The 22149-nt window shown below is 38.2% G+C and overlaps 1 protein-coding gene across 12 annotated transcripts in view; it reads right to left on the reverse strand.

Annotated features, from left to right (window-relative positions):
- The window catches only part of BBX (BBX high mobility group box domain containing), a 298024-nt gene that overhangs the window by 21801 nt on the left and 254074 nt on the right, over positions 1 to 22149 (reverse strand). For 11 of the 12 annotated variants that reach the window (XM_059687912.1, XM_059687914.1, XM_059687913.1 and 8 more), the window contains 3 exons: positions 13785 to 14793; positions 12658 to 12796; positions 9032 to 9180 (listed from right to left, as the gene is read on the reverse strand). In XM_059687912.1, coding sequence (XP_059543895.1) covers positions 9032 to 9180; positions 12658 to 12796; positions 13785 to 14793 — 1297 coding nt within the window. The remainder of the gene's footprint in view (positions 1 to 9031; positions 9181 to 12657; positions 12797 to 13784; positions 14794 to 22149) is intronic. The other variant, XM_059687923.1, reaches the window with a different exon arrangement.

Genomic DNA, 22149 nt, shown 5'->3' on the forward strand with positions numbered 1-22149 from the left:
TCTAAATATATGAACATTCATATACAAGCTTTTGTGTTCATTTCTTTTGGACATAAACCTAGGAGTGGAGCTGCTAGGTTATAGTGTAACTGTATGTTTAACCTTTTGAGGAACTGTTAGACTGTCTCACAGCCTCATTTACACTTATTACACTACACTAACACTTGTCTTTTTCATTATTAAATCCATCTCAAGGATGTGAAGTGGTATCTCGCTCACTGTGGTTTGATTCGCATTTTCCTGACAACTAATGACGTTAAGCATTTTTTCATGTGCTTGCTGGCATGTGTATACCTTCTGTAGGGAAACAGCTATTCAAATAGCTTGCCCATTTTTAAATTAACTGTCTCCTTGAGTTGTGCGTGTTTTTCATATGCTCTGTGGAATGTTTCCTCACTTTCTTACTAGTGTCCTTTGAGGCACAAATTCTAAATTCTGATACAATCAAATTATCTATTTTTGTCTTTTGTTGCTTGAGTTTTTGGTATCATAGCAAAGGATCCATTGACAAATCTGAGCTTATGTTTCCTTTGAAAAGATTTATAGATTTAGCTCATATGTTTAGGTCTTAGATCCATTTTGAATTAGTTTTTATATATTGTGTGAAGTGAATAGGGGCCCAATTTCATTCTTTGGAATGTGGATATCTAGTTACCCCCGCACTATTTTTTGAAAAGACTACTCTTTTTCCATTGAACAGTCATGGCATCCTAGTGGAAGATCTGTTGACCAATGATATATATGTTTATTTCTAGACCCTCAATTCTAGTCCATTGACCTATATGTCTATCTACCATACTGTCTTACTTCCTTTTTTATAGCCAGTTGTGAAATTGAGAAGATTTTCCTGGCTATTCTGAATCCCTCGAAATTCCAAATTAACTTTAGGATCACTTGTCAGTATCTACAAAATAAGTAAACTAGGATTCTAAGAGGGACTGGGCTAAATCTGTAGGTCAATTTGAGAGAATGTTTCCATCTTAACAATATTAAGTCTTCTGATCCATGAACCTGGGATGTTCTTCCATTTGATCATCTTTCTTTACACAATGTTTTGTAGCTTTCAATATGTTGCATGTCTAAGTACTTTATTCTTTTTTATATTATTGTAAATGGAATTGTTTTCCCTAAGTTCATTTTGGGATTGTTCATTGCAAGTGATTAAGAATACACCTGGTTTTTGTATAATGATCTTGTATCCCATAACCCTGCTGAACTCATTTATTAGTGGAATCTTTAAGTTTTCGAGTGGAGTCCTTAAGTTTTCTATATAAAAGTTTATGTCATCTGCAAACAGATGGTTTTATTTCTTCCTTTCCATAATCTAGATGCCTTTTATTCTTTTTCTTGCCTAGTTGTCTTCGTTAGAACTTTTATTACAATGTTGAATAGAAGTAGTGAGAATGGACAGGCTTGGTGTTAGCTGTGGGGTTTTGTAGAATGCCCTTTATCAGGCTGACAAAGCTCGTTACACTGAGTCTGATGAACGTTGTTGTGAAAAGGTATTGGACTTTGTCAAATATTTTTTTACATCTACTGAGATGATCATGTGCTTTTAAAAAATATTTGCTGTTGTTCTATGGATGTGGTGTATTAATTGAATTCAGAATGTTAAACCAACCCTACATTGCTGGGGTAAAATCCCAGTTAGCTATGGTTATAATTCTTCTTAATATATGCTAGTTTTTGGTGTGCTAGTTTTTTTGTTAAAGATTTTTGTGTCCATATCTGTTAGAGATACCAGTGTGCAGTTATTTTTTGTGATGTTTATTTTTGACAGTAGGGTAATATTGGCATCACAGAATGAGTTAAGAAGTGTTCCCTCCTAATTTTTGAACAAGTTTGTGAAAAATTGGTATTGGTTCTTCTTTAAATGTTTGGTGGAGTTCACTGGTAAAACCATCCTGGCCTGGGCTTTTTTTTTTTTTTTTCTGGATAGTTTTTTAATTACTAAATTCAATCTCTTTATTAGTTATAGGTTTATTCATATTGCCTTTTTTTTTCTTAAGTCAGTTTCAGTAGTTCATGTCTCCCTAGAAATTATCCATTTCATGTAAATTATCTAATTTATTGGCATATAATTGTTCACAGTATTTCTTTGAGTTTTCTCTTTTTTTCTTGGTCAGTCTAGCTAAATGATTCTCAAATTCGCTGTTCTTTCTAAAGAACCAGCTATTGGTTCCATTGGTTCTTTTCTTTAATTAACTTCACTCATTAATTTCCTCTCTTATCTTTATTATTTCCATTCATCTTCTTCTTTTAGGTTTAGTTTGCTCTTCTTTTTATATTGTCTCAAGGTAGATTAGGTTATTGATTTGAAATCTTTCTTAATATATGTATTTATAGCTGTAAACTTATTTCTAAGCATTACTTTAACAGCAGTGGTTCTCAGCCTTCCTAATGCCGTGACCCTTTGATATAGTTCCTCATGTTGTGGTGACCAAAACCATAAAATTATTTTCGTTGCTACTTCATAACTATAATTTTGCTACTGTTATGAATCATAATGTAAATATCTGATATGCAGGATGTATTTTCATTGTTACAAATTGAACATAATTAAAGCATAGTGATTAATCACAAAAACAATATGTAATTATATATGTGTTTTCCGATGGTCTTAGGCGACCCCTGTGAAAGGGTCATTCGACCCCCAAAGGGGTCGTGACCTACAAGTTGAGAACCCCTGCTTTAACAGTATCCCATAAGTTTTGGTATGTTGTTCTCCTTTTTATTCATGTCAAAATTTCTGATTTCCCTGTTAATTCCTTAGTTTCTTCTTTGGTAATTAACTTATTGGTTATTTAGAGTTGTTTAATTTCCACATATTTGTGAGTTTCCATATTTTTTCCTTGCTGTTGAATTTTAATTCCATTCCACTATGGTCAGAGGCATGATTTGAATTATTTTAATCCTTTTAATAAAAATGTGTTTGTTTTATGGCCCAATATATGTTGCATTCTAGAGGCAGTTCCATTGAGAAGAATGAATACACTACTATTGTTGGGTGAAGTGTTCTATATACACAGAGAGAACTAGTATATAGAATTATTTTCCTTCCTTGTTGATCATTTGCCTAGTTGTTCTACCAAACCTATTCTTTTTTTCATAGCACTTCTAACCTTCTAATATGTCATAAACTTTGCTTATTGTTTAGGCTCATTTATCGCCTGGTACTCCACCATAATGTAACATCCATGGCAGGAGGGGCCTTTGTTTTCTATCACAAATATATTCTAAAGATATATGCCTAGAATGGCACTTAGCGCACAACTCATTCTCAATAATATTTGTTACATCAACGAATAAATAAAGCTCTTAAGTCACTGCTTGGCACAAAGTAAGAATTGAAGACATGACAGTTGTTGCTATTATTACTAATAACATAAAGTTGTGCAGGTGTTTTTTGATGACTACATCAAACCATCCTTTTAAACCATCCTTCTAAATAACCAATTAGCAAATACTTCTGAATTGGCTGATGGTGGTTTAAAATAGAAACAAAAATTTTCCTCTTAATGGTTTTTGTTTCCCAGGAATAGTGAGAAACAATGAAAAATAAATAAATTTAACAAATATAAAGAAAATATATCATGTGTACACACTGCATTAATAATACAGATATTCTCGATAGTCAATTTACAATCACTGCCTCATATGTATTTTATACAACCAAGAGACTTTAGGTTAGTGTACCTGAGTAATAGATACATGGGTAATCATAGCAAACAGAAGTAGAAAAAAGAAGAAAAACCATTCTGAGACTTCTTAGGACTATAAGGATCTTAGTGATTTACCTGCAGGAAGATAATTTAACAATGATAAGGAATTGGCTCACAGGGAGAATGATTTCTATATTCATCAGTGTGCATTTGTGTGAGGATAATGGGATAAGACAGTAATTCACAAAAGAAACTGATGTGACCTATGGAATGGGTTACGATAAAGAAGAAAAGGATACATATTTTCAGATCCAGCCTTACTCAGAGAAATCTAAAAAGTACAATTTAAGGACAGAGCTAAAGATGGAGCTTGTCAATTTTAACATGGAAAAACTACAACCGGAGTGGTGCGGCACACAGATGAGCCACTGTAAACTTTTATTTTTAAACTTCCTTGCTCTCAGCCACCCCAGACCATAGCTATAAAACAAACCTAAGTAAAGGACAACTTCAGTTAAAAAAAGAAAGTCACAAACTTGAATAAGTAATTAGAAAGCAGCAATGTTAGAGTCAAGGAATGAACAACTTGATTTCTGCCCACCAGTATGGTACATATGTTTGATATTTTGCCTCAAGAAGATAAAGTCAAACTTTGTAACAAATAGCAAATATACAGAAATTTACCACTATTTCCCCCTTTAATTATTAACGTTGAGACTCCATGCAGGAAAATGAGGGTAGGAAATGAAAAGCGGAGAAAAGACTTTTGAAGGAATTATTCAGAAAACAAAGAATCAGCAGCTGTCATTCACTAAATCACCCCCTCAAGTTTCCCTCCCATCTCTGTCCCCCCTCTTCCTACCACATTTCTTAAGAGAGTTTTTGTATCAGCTTTCACATCCTTATGACAAAGTCACTTTTTGCTGGCATGTAAACTAGCTTAGGACTCTATTCAAAGTTTTGGGCTGGATGGCCTGTATTTGAAGATATCAATCTCTCCTTTGCATGCCCACTTCACAGCTGGGTAGAAAATAGCAGACACAAAGAATCTGAGAAGTTAAGCGGGTGCCATAGAGACATAGACAATAATAACCTTCCCAGACATTAATGTTGTTCAAAGAGCCATTTTGGGGGTGAGACACTGTAGTGGCACTGGAGCCAGCTCAGAGATAGCCTGCTGTGATCGTGCTTCAAGGTCAGCAGGTGCGGTGAACTAAGTGAACCTTACTCTCTGTCACAGGAAACAAATTTTAGGCCAAACTCAAAGGGTGGTGACTTCTGCCCGGGTTCTAGTTTCATGTTTCATGTTTTCAAGCTATAAAAAGAGCAGATTTTTTTGCTGAAACCGGTTTGGCTCAGTAGATAGAGCATCGGCCTGCGGACTGAAAGGTCCCAGGTTCGATTCCGGTCAAGGGCATGTACCTGGGTTGCAGGCACATCCCCAGTAGGAGATGTGCAGGAGGCGGCTGATCGATGTTTCTCTCCCATCGATGTTTCTAACTTTCTATCTCTCTCCCTTCCTCTCTGTAAAAAATCAATAAAATATATATATAAAGGAGCAGATTTTTAATTCTAAAACTAGGTTGTCGTTTTTGTAATGAACACTTAAGCAATGAATAACCTATGAAACAATAATTTGTGATAATTTATAGCAAAGTGCCCCCAGCTACTGGTCACATGGATCTGTAGACTTGAATAAATTTGAGTAAAGCAGCCATAATCAAGTTAGAATTCATCGAGGGGAACTGAACCACCTCATTGGGCTAGACAACCCCTGCCCTGTTAAGAAACTTAGGATTATATTAGGTATATCATCGATACCTGCAAATGTGCTGTCACCATGTTCCTGAAAATATTTGGTGACAATGAAGACTCTGAAACAGTTATAGGACAAAATACAGAGTTCTTCCCAACCTGGAAGCTGTAACTTGATGGTAGGAAAGGCTGGCCTGGCTAAAACAGGTCTGAGTTCTTTAACCCTGACAGTATCCTCAGGTTGGCTCCTTTCCAAACAGGGGATTCTATCCTCAACCTTTACATTTTATAAATCTGCTCCTTATATTAAAATCTCAAATGCTTAACCATTTGAAATTCCAATCCACAAGTGTGAATTGGAAAAACATGAGAAAGACCAACAGTATGTCTGATGAGCTAAGAAACAGTATGTGAGAAGACAGAAGAGATAAAAGAAGGAAAGTGAAGTCAAGGGTCACACTGGGCCATGATTTAAACACTCTAAATTGAACTCAATTAACTTTTTCTCCATGACCCTATGTCATTTGAAAATTACTTATTTTGCAGAGCACTCTTGACTTCTGACACTTCCGTAAAAAGTGCTTCATACATTAGCAGTATACTTAAAATAATGTGTCAAAAGAAATCCTTTGAGAGGTTACAATTAAATTTAGACTTATAATTTAAAGCTTTCATTAGAATATATACACGTGACTATGAGACAGAAACCAGAAAACATGCAGGAATGGGCTGCTTCAGCTGAACTGCACCAAGCCAGGCAGATTGTAATTTGCTCTTAGAAGCAAAAGGAAATTCTATTCCTAAGTCACTGTGCTCTGGCTATTATAACATACCCTGAGCCCTGCTGGACGTGACATTTAGCTATTTTCATTCTTTTTTGTTTTAGAGTTTCTGATAAGAACTATTATACAGACATAAGTGACAGCGCAGAGAGAGTGGAGGGGACGGTGAGAAAAGGGAAGAGACTACTTGTAAATACAGATATAAACAAGGAGACACTGGGAAAACAGAAGTGCAGACCCAAGCAGGTGCTGTGATTCTGAGTTGTATAACTGTATAAATGTACCCACAATCATTTCCTCTAGAAATTACGTTTCAGAAAAATTCTACACAATTCCTATAACCTGGAGTAGCTAAATAAGTACCTACTATGAGGCAGAAAGAAAAATGTAATGAATGTTAAGTGATAACAAATGTAGGGAAAATAAAATATAGACAAATGGTGAATTGTTGGAAGAATGAGGTTTCCTATGAAGACATGCTCTTACTCATGCACTAATGACCTCATACCCAAGTTTCTGCTTTGAGGATTCATTAAGAAAAGGTGCAAAAATCTAGAGTTTAAGAAAACAATCTCCTCTCCTCTAAAGATCAGGCAATTACAGCACAGCTGGTATGTTAATTTCATTAATAAGTTGTAGATAGTACATTGGTGCTGCTAATGCCAAATTTTAATCAGTCACAAATACCATAATAAAATAGATTGTAAATAAAATCAATTATTTAATTTCTGCTTTATTATCATTGCATTTTTTCTCCATGAGTTGTTATGCAGAGCAAAATCTTAAAAGACTTCCCAGCTACATAATTACTAATATTTGTGTAAGACCAGTGACTTTGTGGTTTAACAGAAGAGTTAAAGAATGATGTTGTATGAAGTATAATCCAAACCTCTAAAAAGCTATTTCACATAAAAAGAAATACTGTTAATCTTAGTTGGGAGAGAAAAAAATATACAACAGACAAGAGAAGGTTGCAAGAAAACAGATCTTAACTTCAGGGAAAAATAAATCTATTGTTACATTTCCTGATAGGTAATCGGCCATTTTCAGAGTTCTAAAATTAATGTCTCAGACCACAACAAGCAGAGGAAGAGAGTTCATCCTGCACATCAATCAATTAAGTTCCACTTTATCCGCTTGTAAGATATTTATTTATCAGCGACTTTAGATCCAAGAATTATGGGAGCTCAAGATACCTGGCATCTTTGGACTCATGGACTACTGTGCCTATTCCTAAATCTGTAGAGCACAAAGACTGTCGTTGCATAGACAATCTATCATTACAGTGCTCAGTTGCTTACCTGTCAACAAGGCTACTTGATTTCTTTCCTACCTATCTTGGAATATTGGTGATACATCCCTATTTTATTTTCCCAGAAGAGCAAACTTGGTGATGCAACATTTCTTTTTGAGTTCTTTATCCACTAGACTTTGTTTTTATAAACCACAGAGGAAAACTAAGCTAAACTCTCTTTTATGTTCCTCTGTGCCTTTAATCATGAAGGGAGAATTTTCTTCAGCCTTTCAGAGCCATTTTAAGATATAGATCTCAAAGAGATCCTCCTCAGTTATATTAATACCCGTACACAAAAGGGGTTTTAGGTATTGAGGGATAGAGGTTCAGATTTCTTCGGAGAAGAAACCATAATCTTCTCTAGACATACACCTTATATATCCTTTCAAAAACCATGAAATTGTATTGCCTCCTTAATTTATCTTTGATCATTATCATGATTGCAAAAATTTAGTAAGATTTACATAAAGATATATATCGTATCATAACCATCTATCCATCTGAAATCCACAAAAGAAGGGAATTAACCGAATTTGACATAAAGCAGGCAACAGGCAGCCACTTCTGCAGGGTGATTACAGGAACTCTTCCATCAAACCCTGCTCGGAATCTAATCCTGAAAGCAACACGGCCCAGCCACGCCAGGTCTTCATCCCTCCATTCACGGTCCTACAGGAGAGCTAACTGAATGAAGTCTCACATCCGTGTGGAAAAACAGAGGTACGTTTCCCCACCAATCTTTAGATCTAAAGTAATGTTAGAAAACATGTTTCTCAAGCTGAGCAACACTGTCATTTTGGGTAGGACAATCCTTCTTTGTGCTTGAATATCCCTGGCAGGTTAGGATGTTTAGAACCTGAGCCCCTGCCCAAATATAACAGTGGTCCTAGGTGTTGAGACCACTGAGAACGCTTCAAAGGCCCCTTTTGAACTACAATGTCACCTTTGATGAATGCTGACATCCACCTGCATTGTGATAATTTTTAAAGCTTCCCTGATATACATAGGGGAGAATCTGATGGTCTTGAAAATAAATATGCTGAACAAAGCATTTTTCTAAACTTAACAAAACAAATAAAAAATATCACCAGAGTATTACAGGGAATTTTATTTTCATTGGTTCATACTGCCAGTAAAGAATGAAGTCTGCTTATTATGCAAATGGAATGATTTCATAGTCTCACAGTCCAACTTGTTGCAAACACAGGGAATAGAAGACTTAGACTCAGCAGCTTTTTGCTCAAGAAAAGTTCTGCCTTTCCAAATTAGAATGCTGGAGAGTAGAAAGTCAGAGAACACATGGAACACTTTCAAAAACCTACACACCTGTAAGGGCCAATGTATAGGCAGAGAGGCCAAAGAACAGAAGCTGAGGAGAAGTAGGAAGGGAAGAAGGGAGAAAGAAGGGAGGTAGGTACCAAGATAATCGCTACCGCCTCAACCAAGGTGCAGTTACATCTAAGGGGACCTGCAGCAGCTCAGAAGAGGGTTCAGGGAGATTCTGACTACACTGCAGGAAGGCAGAGCACAGATCTAACCTTTGCTGGTTTTAGTCGGTTCTGAGGACATGCTTCCAGTCTTCTTCTTTTTTCTTGGGACAGGTACACATTTCCGGTCAAATGTAACAGGACTATATTGAGGGAGGCTGTTGAATTTTTTTTCAAATTCTTCATCCAGCTTTGCTGAGCTAATAAAAGAGAAGAAATATAATGACTTGGCACATGATATAAATATTTAAACAGAAAACAGTACAATATGTATTTTAAGGTATTTCTTTTGAAAACAGGGTGCCTAAGAATTGGTAATAAAGTCTATGCAAGGAAAAAAAAAACACATTTTCAGAAAAGCTTGAAAAGATTTAGCAACACAGTTTTCTTGGCAAACTCACAGGACAGGTTATCATATTATCTTGGAAAAGCTGAAACATTATTTAAAATATCAAATATTTTTGAAGTGGAGAATTTGCCATTCTCTCCATTGGCATGGGGAGTTTTCATTAAGTTCAATACAAAGCATATTCCATCCAGACAAATATCTCATTCTAAAGATATATATATATATATATATATATATATATATATATATATATATATATATATTAGGAAGCTTTTTGGTAATATGGTATATTGGTTAATTTTGTAAGACTTTTATTTAAAACTAGTAGCCCTGCGCATGAATCTATGCGCCGCCCTCCTGTAGCTCCCCCCTAACCCCCCTCCATAGCTTGTTGCCTTGCCCTCTCCTGTAGCTCTCTACCTCTCACTTGCTTGCTGCCCTGCCCCATCCTGTAGCTCTCTGCCACCTGCCTGTAGCCAGTAAGTCGATGCCGTGCTCCTGTAGCTCCCCCCTCCCCCCTCCCCCTCCATAGCTTGCTACCCTGCCCCCTCCTATAGCTCTCTGCAGCCCACTTGTACCTCGCTGGCCCACCCTCCTGCTGATCTGTGATCTGGTCGTAATGCCTCAGAGCGTCATGGCTAATTAGCATATTCCTCTCCTATTATATAGGATATTTACTGACAAGTACTTTAAACCATATACACACAAAGAAAACAAAAGCACATAATTTGAACATTAGGAAATCATTCTGGAGAGCTGACCAGCATGAGGATAACACATGCAGTGAGAAAAGCGAAGTCAGTTTTCAATGGACACACTGGCAGAAAGGCAGCACCGCTCTAACACCGTGATGACTGCAGAAAGGCCACCAGCCAAGTTGGGAAATCCTTGGGCTGCTTCTGACTGTCTGCAAGGCCTCCCCGACCCCAGCAATGGCAGCATGCCTACTGGGTCCTAGCCTGGCTGCTGTCTTTCACGGACAGTGAGACTTATTAACTAAGACGCAGCCCAGACAGGAGAAGCTGCAGGAGAATCTCTGTGCTCGGTGGCTGGGAAGTGGAAGGCGTCCTCGGGAGAGAGCAGCTTGGAGTAGCCAACTTACCAGAAGGCTACTACCTATGAGATGTACGGGAGCCGTGTCCACCTAAAACTGTTCTCAGCTTTGGAGGAATGTACAAGAACTGGGGCGCAGAGATAAGACAGTCAGGTAACTATCAGAACTGTCAACAGAAAAAGGCACTACCAAGTTCTAATCAAAGCTGCAAAGGGTGGTGGGTGGGGGTGACATTTCTCTCTTACTAAAATCTTTTCATGCTCAGTTAAAAAAAATGTTTATTCTAATGGAAAATCAGATACTGTCTGGTTACTAATTAGATGTATCCGAAAGCTATCTGTAAGATGTGAATTTTTCAGATACTCTGAATAAGCAAGACAAAAATATGAAACGTGAGATATAATCCCTAAGGTCTCTTGGGACTCTTTTTTCTTTTTTCAACTAGAATAATCACCTCTGTTTTTCTTGGATAAGTCTATAAAATTAGAACTGCCAATACTGAGTGAATTTTTCTTGGCTACAGTTAACTAAGCAGGTAGCACATTTTCTGAGATAAAAAGGTTTAAAATGCTCATTTAGAAATCTCAGTAACACTGACAGGAAGTGGCATTTCTCACTGCTCATGCACTGTGTTGGTGTGTTCTTAACAAGGGAAACCCAGATAGTCTGATTCTGACAGGACATTATTTAAAGGAGAGAGAGAGAGGAGGAAAGATCAGAAGTTTACCGTTGATTGAAGCCTGTAGAAAACCACACTCCCAGTAATTTATATGTGGCTTCCTTAGAAATGACTTAAACAAACAAAACAAAAAACCCAACCCACACAGCAATCTCTTTGTAGGGATAGATTTTCAAAAGATTGTTGCAACTTTCTTATTCCTCAAAGAGGACTGGCGAGAACCTCTCTCTCAGAGCCTTGGCAGTACCTAACGGGAGCATCAGAGAACGTTCCGCTGGGGAACCTGCAAGCCTACTGTGTTCCCTAGGACTTCACTGTTTGCAATGAGAGTGCTCCTCTCTTGCCGGGTAGACACACAGAGCACTGGTAATTCCAGGAGTTACAAAGCACTGGCCCTGATGCTCAGTGTCACTTTAGGAAATACTTCATTTGAAAAATATTATTTGACAATGACAAACATGAGGATTTCATGTCATTGTTGAAGCATAATGTAAGCAAAACTTATTTGAACTATTCTGGACTTTAAAAAATATTAGAAAGGAAATATATAAAATTATACATATATTGTGTCAATATGAATAACCTTAAGGAATCATCGTCATTAGAAATAATTTCCACTCTCACTCTCTGTGATGACCTAGAGCCTTAGAATTAACCAGGCTTTGAAGCACTGAAACATCCAAGGAAAAAATATGTTGTTCCACAAACAGAAATGCAAATATTTATGAATAAACCAAATTCAATATTCCCAATGCATAAAATTTGCATACCTTTAAACACATTTATGAACAAATATGGAAAATATAAAAATGTATTTATTTCTGCTCAGTGTATTCTTTTCAAATTGGACTAAGAGAAATCTCAAAGGCTTTTTCAAGACAGTACAACTGAATATTCAGATGCTTTCCTCGCCAATATAAAGTATTGGATACCATAACTTACCTTGCAAAATGCTTTATATTAAGATTGGTATTAGAGTCTTTGGTATAACATAAAGATGAAATAATTCTTAATCATTTTATCTTGATGTATGCTATTGCTTGACACAGCACTTCAATATATAATTAATTACTGAATATTCTCTGTACCAGAGAGAATATTCAATCTATTATTTTTATTTACAGCAGTAGAAATATGGTTTCAACAAAATAAGATTAGAAGTAGAAACTTAATTTTATTTACCTTATATTTTCAGCTGGCATTTTTATTTTTACAAACATATGGACATGCCTAGAAATACTAAGTAAAGCACATACAGTATGTAAAATGTAGACATATACTATCCATTGTAAACCTCAGATGGGAAAATGTGTCCTGGTGATATTAAAGGACTTACAATGTCACACTACTAATACATGGTGGACCCCAATTCACACTCAGGCCTACGTCTGAGACTTTAAGTGTGAATGACACTGTCACTTACAACCGCGTTAACAGCAGGAATCAGGGGATACACATGATCCGTGTCCCTTGTGTGTTTACTAAGTGCTGAATGAATACTCCAGGAATAAGCAGTTAGAGATTTATGCTTGCCTTGAAAATCCTACCACACTTGGGGCTGTGTAGTGTAGCAGACTATGCTCATAGACACTCACCCAAGGAGAGAGTCTTCCTTTGGCTTTGTCTTCTTGAACTTCTTGCTCCCACTGGTCCCACTTGGGCTAAAGGTCCAGCTTTCTTCATTCCAACACCCTTCATGATCTGAGGAGTTTCCTTTTCCTGAGCTTCGTTTCCCTAACGAAATTCAAGAGAAAGGATGTGCTCGGTATATTGGGATGGGAGGGAAATCAATTTAGTTGATTCAAAAGTGACCTCTTGACCTCTGGTATCATGGGCCTGATGGTATTAGTAAATATTCAGAGACTCAAAGTAATTCATGATGGACTACCCTCAACAAAAGAACATACACAAGAATGACTTACAACCTCTGAATTAAGTTCTCTTATTGTAACTCAACAGCTATTGTGTGACTCCAGAGCAGAACACCGACTGCTAACTTTTCCATTAGAGAATCACCTGAGAGTATGGGAGTCCTTTGCTGGTGGACACTACTAATTCTCATTCACCAAGATTTATTGGAATGGCATCCCTGGAGAACTATGTACTCCCAAGGATCTTCATTCAGGGCTTGCTAGACCTCGTATTCACACATTTCTAGTTGAAATCTAGCTTGGCCAAAGGTAATCCCCTAGCCAGACACCATATTTTAAAACAGATGAATTTATATGAAACACTATGGAATAAAGGTAGACACATTAACTGGCTTCTGGATGCTGTTATGTTTTAAAGAACCTTCACTTCAATTATAGTTTTAACTAATGGGGAGGACTAGTTAAGTCATTTGCTCCTGGATCCTTCAGGTCAAGATTCTGCCAAACTATCGCTTGACTCAGGAAATTCTTTCCATCAGTGTTAGAAAACAGATGAAGAGCTCCTAACATGCAATACTGGTCCTTCAAACCAAACACTGAGCCTATCCCAGTAAAAAAGAAAGGAAGGGTTGAATTACTCTAAACACTTATATCCTGAAGACACTCTTCTCAATGGGCTGGGAAACATGTAAAATGACAAATGTATGCCATCTATAAACCATTAAGAACGTACAAATGTAAAATGTCATTTTGATAGCATATTGTTCTTTCTGGTGGTTCTTTTCAATAGGTCTAAAGAAGAAATTCTGCTAGGCTTTCATAATCTTTTCAGATTTGTAGAAGTCACTTACCTCTGTCAACATTAGCTCTCAGAGAGGTGAGCATGCCCTCAGACACCAGGGTTTTATAAAGAGCACCTTTGCAAGACCTCTCGGATTTCCGGGAGCCACAAGTCTCTATTTTTCTGTGACATTCACTGTCCTCAGGCTTGGCCTGTCCTGATAAGCTGGGTGGTAATACGTCCTCTGTGGGGGTCAATGGTTCTGCTTTTATACCCTCTGGCACCTCACCAGAAATGTTCTTGCTGGCAGAAATACTTATGAAATCTGGAGGTCTTGACTCTTTGGTGATGTCTGAGGATTTCTCCTTTGACATTTTCTTCTCTCTTGATTTCACTTTTTTCTTTGGTGGCTTGGCATCCAAAATGTTTCCCTTGCCACTTGAGGATGTACGTGCCTTCTTGCGAGGGGTTTCTCCAAGTTTCTCAATGCCCCAGTCTCCCTTTGCGACAGCTTCAATGGTGTATATGACACTCTCGATGTCAGACTCTGAGGACTGCCTCTTTTTGCAAGTCTTCTTGGGTGTGGATTTATCATTTCCATGTCGATCCATTTTGCTTTTCTTCTTTTTCTTTTTTAGCTTCTCTGGCTTGTTTAATGCTGTGGGGTCCTCAATGATCATAATCCCATGAGGATGGCACATATGATCCTTTCTACTGGGAACATCACTTATTATTATCTTGCTACTGGCAGAGTAAGAAAAATCAGAGAAATGACTATACTTTTGATCTTTGTCTAATTCTTCCTTTTTAATTTCTTTGGGATCTTCCATTTTTATAGCCATTATATCATTCATTTGCAGCTCCTCAAAATTTCTTAATTCCTTAGAATCTTTTACATTTTCCTTAAAAGATTTTTCGAATTCTGCTTCCTTCTGTAATCTGGCTTCATCTGTTTTCTCCATTTTTATCTCTCTTTCTTCCTTCCCTTTCTCCAATTCTTTAATTCTTCCACCATCTGATTCTTTTGTTTTTATTAGCTTGGATTCTTCTATTTTCACCCCCTCTGATGCCAGGCACATCTGAACAGTTAAAACAAAATTGGGAGAACAAGGCACAAAAAATCCTTATTATTCCATACTTGAAATTAGCTTGAACTTTTAAATTATTGTCCCCTTTAAAAAATACTCAAAACAAACTTCAAATTTGACAATAATCAGTCTATTTCTGCCAAACTAACTTAAATGATTCAAATTAATAAAATATTTTAGGCATTGTGATGCATTCATTAAACTCTAGATAAGCATATACCTGAATTCTCATTTTCCAGCTTCCTGGAAGCTTTTCTTAAGAAAACAAGATTTGGTAAAAGGAGAATGGGATCCAGAGTTGAAAGACCTGAGTTTGAGTCTTAGTTCTGCTACTTGCTACCTTTGTAGCTGGAACGAGTCATTTCACTCCTTACTCCTCTGTTGCCTTTGTAAAATAAAAAGTTTGTTTCAGAGGATTCTGTGAGGTCTAACGGAGATGACAATAAGAATTGTACTTATGGCAACACTTAACAAATCCCCAAACTCTGTCCCAATGTTTGCCTTTTCTTCTTTCTTGGGGAAATGAGAAAAATAGCGACAATTTCTACCTATCCATTTGCAATTAAAAATAAGATAATGCTGATAACTTGAAGATTACCAAAGCCCTGAAAACTAAGTGATGGTGGTTTTTTGTTTTGTTTTTTAAACTTATTTGGTGGCAAACTTGATCTCATCCAAATTTACTTGCCTGCAAATTCTGAACAGAACTAATGTAAAACTGCTTAACATCTTAATTTATTTCACTTAACGTGACTATTCATATGCTTTTGGTATCAGAATCTTCATGCATTTGAATATGCACTGGGGGAATTAACTGAAAAATGTAAAATACATACACTATATCACCATTTTCCTAAAATCTGAAAAATTTGGAATGCCAAGAAATTTGGCAGCAATTTGGTTTTTAAACTCCCAAAAATTTTACATATATTACATTAAAGGAAAAACCATGCTGATTAGAGCAAGGGCAACACAGGAATTATTGAACATTACTCTTTTTATCTACTTTGCATTAGTAACATAAAGGAAAAAGAATATTGTGGCTTGTTGAGGCCCCAAATTAAGCCTATGAGGGGGAAACTGATCCATTTTAAAAGAAATATCACCATTTTATTAAATGGCAAGTTGTCAGAGAATGTTAACATCTATAAAGTTCATTTTTCAAATTCGAATTTTTAAATGGATACTACTCTGAATTAAATATCAGATGCTCTTTAACTGAATTTTTTTCCCCCTTAGTACTTTCAATGTCCTTCAAATTCTTCCATGAGAATTATGTTATGATTAATAAGTCTGGGGAGAAATTGGAGAAGGGGTGGAGGTTGGGGCAGACAGTGCAAGTTTTTTAAAAAAATGAACACGACAAGAGTACTCAGCCCTGGATCATTCACAGGGAAGATCTGAACTATCATGGGTTCACAATGAAACTTTTTCAGGAAATCAAGTCAGTTAACTTTTAGACCTCAGCAAGTAGTTACGAAGACTAAGAACTTCCCTTTATTAAACTAACCAGAAATAAGGTCAAAGCAAAATGTTACCTTAAGTGAATTCTGAAACACCAATACATTTAATCTTCCCTGCATGTTTTACTCTCATGAGAGCTTTGCTATTTTTTTTTGTTTTCTCTGCATAAATTTTGAAATAATTTTTATTTTCCTTCCTCACTTATCCTAGATCTTCAAGAATATAACTATCCCAGTGTGGGGAGAAAGACTGTACTAGTTCTTGAAAAAAGATTAGAAAGGCATGCTCAAGGTAAATTTTATGTTTTTTTCAATTACTTTCACACTGATGGCCTCTAATAAGTCATCTCAGGGACCTTTCAGCATATAGGTTTTTACAGTGATATGCCAACAGTTTGCATTTGCACAAGTTCATCCTATCAAACCTAATAATACTTTGCAAACACTATTCTCTGCTTCAATATATTTCAAAATGATTCTCCTCATCACCCCTGATAGGGATGAAATTGAACAAATGCAGACATTCACTCTGGGGACATATTCTGGGTAATAATGTAGTATTTCTTGTGAAGTTAATTACACTGAGCACTAGTCACGCTTTACTTCCTTGTTTCAGGCTCTTGAAAGTCCCCGCCCCTCCCTCTCTCTCACACACAAATAGAGTATGTTAATCCTAAATTATAAGAAAAACAATTATGTTCCTAGAAGTGAAACTACAAAAATAAAACATCTCCTAGTCAAAATTACAAACCACAAATCTCACTAACCCAAAAAACCCCAAACAAACAAGTTGGATCGAGTTGGGTGGCACTCTAGAAGTTATTTAATTTAACATGCTTCCCAATTCATTTCACTATTATATTCCTAGAGTTAGTTACCCAGATTTTGCACAAAAGCAATGACTATAGGAGATGGTCTGTTTGAAATTTTTAAAATATCCAGCAAAAACCCTCTCATGCCTTGTCGTTCCCTGAAGCCACTTAATTTAATCCACTCCTTCTCTCATATGAGTTTCAAATCTTGGAAGACAGACTTTATTTCCCACAAGTCTGTTGTTCTAGCATAATGACCCAGGTTCCCTTTACTGTTCATCACAGGTAAAAGCCTTCTGACCTTTCAAAGGGAAGCTAGATGCAGGATGGTGTCCTGAAGTGAGAATGGGCTTTATTGCAACTAGCTGGGTTTCTGACCAAGCACCAGACCTTGCTTGCCTAAGGCCAAACAGTGAGCTATGTATCTTAGACTTGAACCCATATGAGGAAATAAAGGGTGAGAAATGGGGTTAGAGTACCTATACTGACTGTTGTGAGGCAAAGGTGAATAGATGTGTGCGCATACAATTTGTAAATTACATAAAGCTTTACAAGGTTTGGGGAACACTGATGCTTCAATTTAGCAATATCTTTCTTAGGGTAAGTTTCTACCCTTCCTGTACTGCTTTGTGAAGAGAAGTAGAACTATTTACCAGTTGATAGGGACAATAATCTTCCAGTGGGGCCCTAAGACAAGTTCCCCCAACCCCTCTTTTAAACACAGGTCACACTTCTGGCTTGTGGTCAATTAAAATACTGGATTTTTAAAAAAAATATATTTTATTGATTTTTTACAGAGAGGAAGGGAGAGAGATAGAGAGCCAGAAACATCAATGAGAGAGAAACATCAATCAGCTGCCTCCTGCACATGTCCTACTGGGGATATGCCCGCAACCCAGGTACATGCCCTTGACCGGAATCGAACCTGGGACCTTTCAGTCCGCAGGCCGACGCTCTATCCACTGAGGAAAACCGGTTTCGGCAAAAAATACTGGATTTCTTTACCAACATAATATGCTGGGAAACTTGGCCTCTCCTATACTATTTCTTTATATTTTTTTGTACCTAGATGCAAGGTATTCTATTTTCCTTAAAAAGTTTATCCTTTTACAACTTGAATTAAATTGGCTATCAGCTGTGTGTTACGGACACATTTGATATAAGCTGCTTTGTATCTTCGTCCAGATCTTTGGCAATGATGTTGAGTAGGGCATGGCCAAGGACAGAGCCTCTGGCAAACCTCTAGAGCCCTTTCATCAGTTGCCTTGACATTAATAAATGCTAGCAATCCAAGAATTTATTGTCCAGTCTAAATCCCCCCTATTTTGTTCACAAGGACATAAGATTATCTATCAAAAGTCTTCCTGAAATCTGGATATAATATGCCAACAGCATTCTCTTAGCCTATTTTATAATCATACCAAACAGAAAATGAAAATGTGTACCAGTCAGAGTCTAAATAGGAAAAGAGAAACAATTTAAGTGTATCTAGCTAAGGGAATTTAATGCAGGGAATAAGTTGGTTGCACAGGTTATGAAGAACTGAGACACTCAAATAAGTAGTGTGAGGCAACCCAGGGAGTAGCTACAGCAGAAAGCACAGTGGGTCCAAAGGAGGAAAGAAATGCTACTGAAGCCCAGGGGCGGGTTCCAGTAGAAGATGGAACTGTAGTGGGGCTGTCTGGAGAGAGCTGGATGCATAAAAGAGAGGCTGCCTTTGCTGTACCACCAGCCCTCCTCATTCCTTCTTTTCATAGTGCGGCCTCTCTTTTCCTCCCCTTCCCCAATCTCCCTCCAGTGTCTCTCACAAGCTGAACCCAGCTAGGAATCATGGGACACAGGAGTCCAGGAAAGGCAGTCGGCAGCCAACTGGTATATAAGCCAGCGCACAGGGCAAACAGACTCTGGGCTAGCACATTTGACAATGAAATAATTCAGGGAGACTTCGATAATTTCCCGTTTTTATCTCCTTTTCTATGAGTTCAAACATTATAAGAAACTAGTGGCCTGGTGCACGAAATTCATGCACATTAAAAGGGGATTAATTAGAGGAAATATTTTAATATTGCTATTTGTCCTTTCTCTATAAGTGTCAGAGATGAAAGAAAATTAGTAAAATGTATATGAAAATCTTTCTCCTGTCCGTGTCTGGGGTGCACCATGGGACCCAGAGTTTAGTCCCCACCCACCCACGTGTGCCTAGAAATCACGTGAGACCCAGACGCGGCTGGCCCCACCCCCATTGGGCTAGATCCATACCTGGCCAGTTGCACCCTAGTCAAGCCCCACTGGGCAAGGGGCGCAGCCTCAGGTTCCCTGGCCCGGCGCCGGGTGGGAGGCGCAGGCTGAGGTCTCCCGTCAGGCCCTGTTGGGCAGGGGAAATGGCCTGAGGCCCCTTGCCCGATGCTGGGGTGAGGGGTGCGCCTTGAGGTCCCCTGTCAAGCCCCACTGGGTAGGGGGTGCAGCCTCAGATCCCCTGGCAGTGGGGTGGGGAGCGCGGCCTGAGGTCCCCTGGCCCAGCACAAGGGTGGTTGGCGCACCTTGAGGTCCCCCGTCAAGCCCACTGGGTGGGGGGTGCGGCCTGAGGTCCCCCGGCCTGGTGCCAGGGTGGAGAAGGCGTGGCCTCAGGCCCCCTGACAAACCCCGCCAGGAGGGGGGCCGCCTCAGGTCCCCCATCAAGCCCCGCTGGGCAGGGGGCACAGCCTCAGGTTCCCCAGCACTGGGGTGGGAGGCGAGACCTGAGGTTCCCTGGCCCAGGGCGGGGGAAGCAGCCTGAGGTCCCCTGTCAAGCCCCACGGAGGGTGGGGGTGGGGCAACCTCAGGTCCCTGCTGATTGCTTCTTAAGGCTTGTTATGGGAACTTAGCCTCCGCTGTGGGCGCAGCCATCTTGTGTTACAGAAACCCTGCCTCCGCTGTGGGCGCAGCCATCTTTGTGATTGAGTGATGGTCAATTTACATATCCCCTCTTTATTATATAGGATAATTTTCAAAAGTCTTTAGGAATTAATAGTCTATAAGTCTATATGACATAAACAGAAGCTGGGAATAGTTATTGATGCCATCACTCTTAGATATGAGCAAATTCTCTATTGAAAGGCAGTCTCAAAAGGAAGGGATTCTAGCCCTAGCAAGTTTGGCTCAGTGGATTGAGCAACAGCCTGTGGACTGAAGGGTCTCGGGTTCCATTCTGGTCAAGGGCACATACCTTGGCTGCAGGCTCAATCCCCAGCCCTGGTCTGGGCACATGTGGGAGGCAACCAATCAATGTATCTCTCTCACATCGATGTTTCTCTCTCTCTCTCTCTTTCCCCCTCCCTTCCATTCTCTCTCTAAAAATCAATGGAAAAATATCCTTGGATGAGGATAAACAAAACAAAACAAAACAAAAGGCAGGGTTTCTAGAGCCAGATTGCATAAGATTGCAGACTGATTAACTCATTTTATTTAAATCTTTCTGTGCCTCTGTTTCCCAAACTATAAAACAAGACTGTTAGTAGTATTTGGTTTAGGAATATGGTGAAGTTCAAGGAGTTGCACATGTACAGTACTTAAATTAGTGCCTTGTATAAAACAAAAATAATATATCTGACAATCATCTCTCTGTGGCCTTATGGCATAGAGAGAAAATGTTGGCTATTATTATTACTAGTAATATTCATATTGGTAGCATTAATAGCACATCATGGCTCTGGCAGACTAACTGCTTTGCTCTAATTGTTCATATAGGATTGAATGAGTCTGAAGTTGAAAAAAGAAACATATATAACAAAATTAGATTCAGGAAGACTTAAATCAGTTACCTTTCAAGAAGCAACTCTTTTTAAAAAAATATATATTTTATTGATTTTTTACAGGGAAGAAGGGAGAGAGATAGAGAGTTAGAAACATCGATGAGAGAGAAACATCGATCAGCTGCCTCCTGCACATCTCCTACCGGGGATGTGCCCGCAACCCAGGTACATGCCCTTGACCGGAATCAAACCTGGGACCTTTCGGTCTGCAGGACGACGCTCTATCCACTGAGCCAAACCGGTTTTGGCAAGAAGCAACTCTTATTAAACACACATTAAGCTCAGTTCTACTTTTGGGTACAAGCATCTCTACTTACATCTACTTTTGGGTGCATATATCAACACTTCAGTGGGACTTAAAGTGCGTACACACTACATTACAGAAAGATGCAAGGACGTGTGCACGGGTAAGCAGATAGTGGGCACAAAAAGCCATAAATCAATTTGAACTCAAATGAATAAAACTGCACTGTGGGAAGTGCAAAATTAATGTCTGTTATTAATTAGTCAGGCTGACCTTAACAGAAGGTTGTTAATCAGGCCCCGAAACGGAACATGCCTTAGTAAATGACAATTTATTCTTCTATTATTATTTTAAATTGAACAATCACCTTCTTTTAAAGTGAGAATGTAAAATCATCTGCAGGGCACCTTCTGGGTAGATTCCCATGGCTGTATTCAGAGAAGTTAAAACATTAATGTCTTAAATCAAATGCTGGGCACCAATACTTGGTATCTATTGTGTATTTCCTCAGGTACTACACTCTATTTTTATAAGGGTAACTCAGTGGGTACAAAATGTATCCTGTTCACCTTTGTATTATTCACCAAGAATACCCTAGTACCTGTCTTCAAAACAAATGCGTTCAACAGATAACTGTGTTAAACTGCATGATTCATTAGTTCCAAAATAGCAGATGAGTCTAAATGCTTTCTGATTCATACCAAGAAAGAGTTACTTTCTGAGTCTATAAAAAAACAAACAAACAGTGCTAATTATGATCCTGCTACTGTTTGGCCTGGACTAGCAATCACACTGTCCTTGGCTATGCTTCACAAGAGCATCAGTGAAAATTAAACATGGAAATTTTAATTTTTACCTTGACAATACTTTAATTTTATTAATTTTAACTCTGAAAAAGTGGTTTCTCACTGTTTTGTGTAATCAGAATGGCACATCAGTGATGTGCTAGAAGAAATGTAAATTAAAAAAATGTAACTCACTCCCTAAAGAAAAACAAAACTAGTATGTTGAAACCGAGGTCTTAACGATTGAATGGA

This window comes from Myotis daubentonii, chromosome 3 (genome assembly GCF_963259705.1).
Source record: "Myotis daubentonii chromosome 3, mMyoDau2.1, whole genome shotgun sequence".
Classification (NCBI taxonomy): Eukaryota; Metazoa; Chordata; class Mammalia; order Chiroptera; family Vespertilionidae; genus Myotis; species Myotis daubentonii.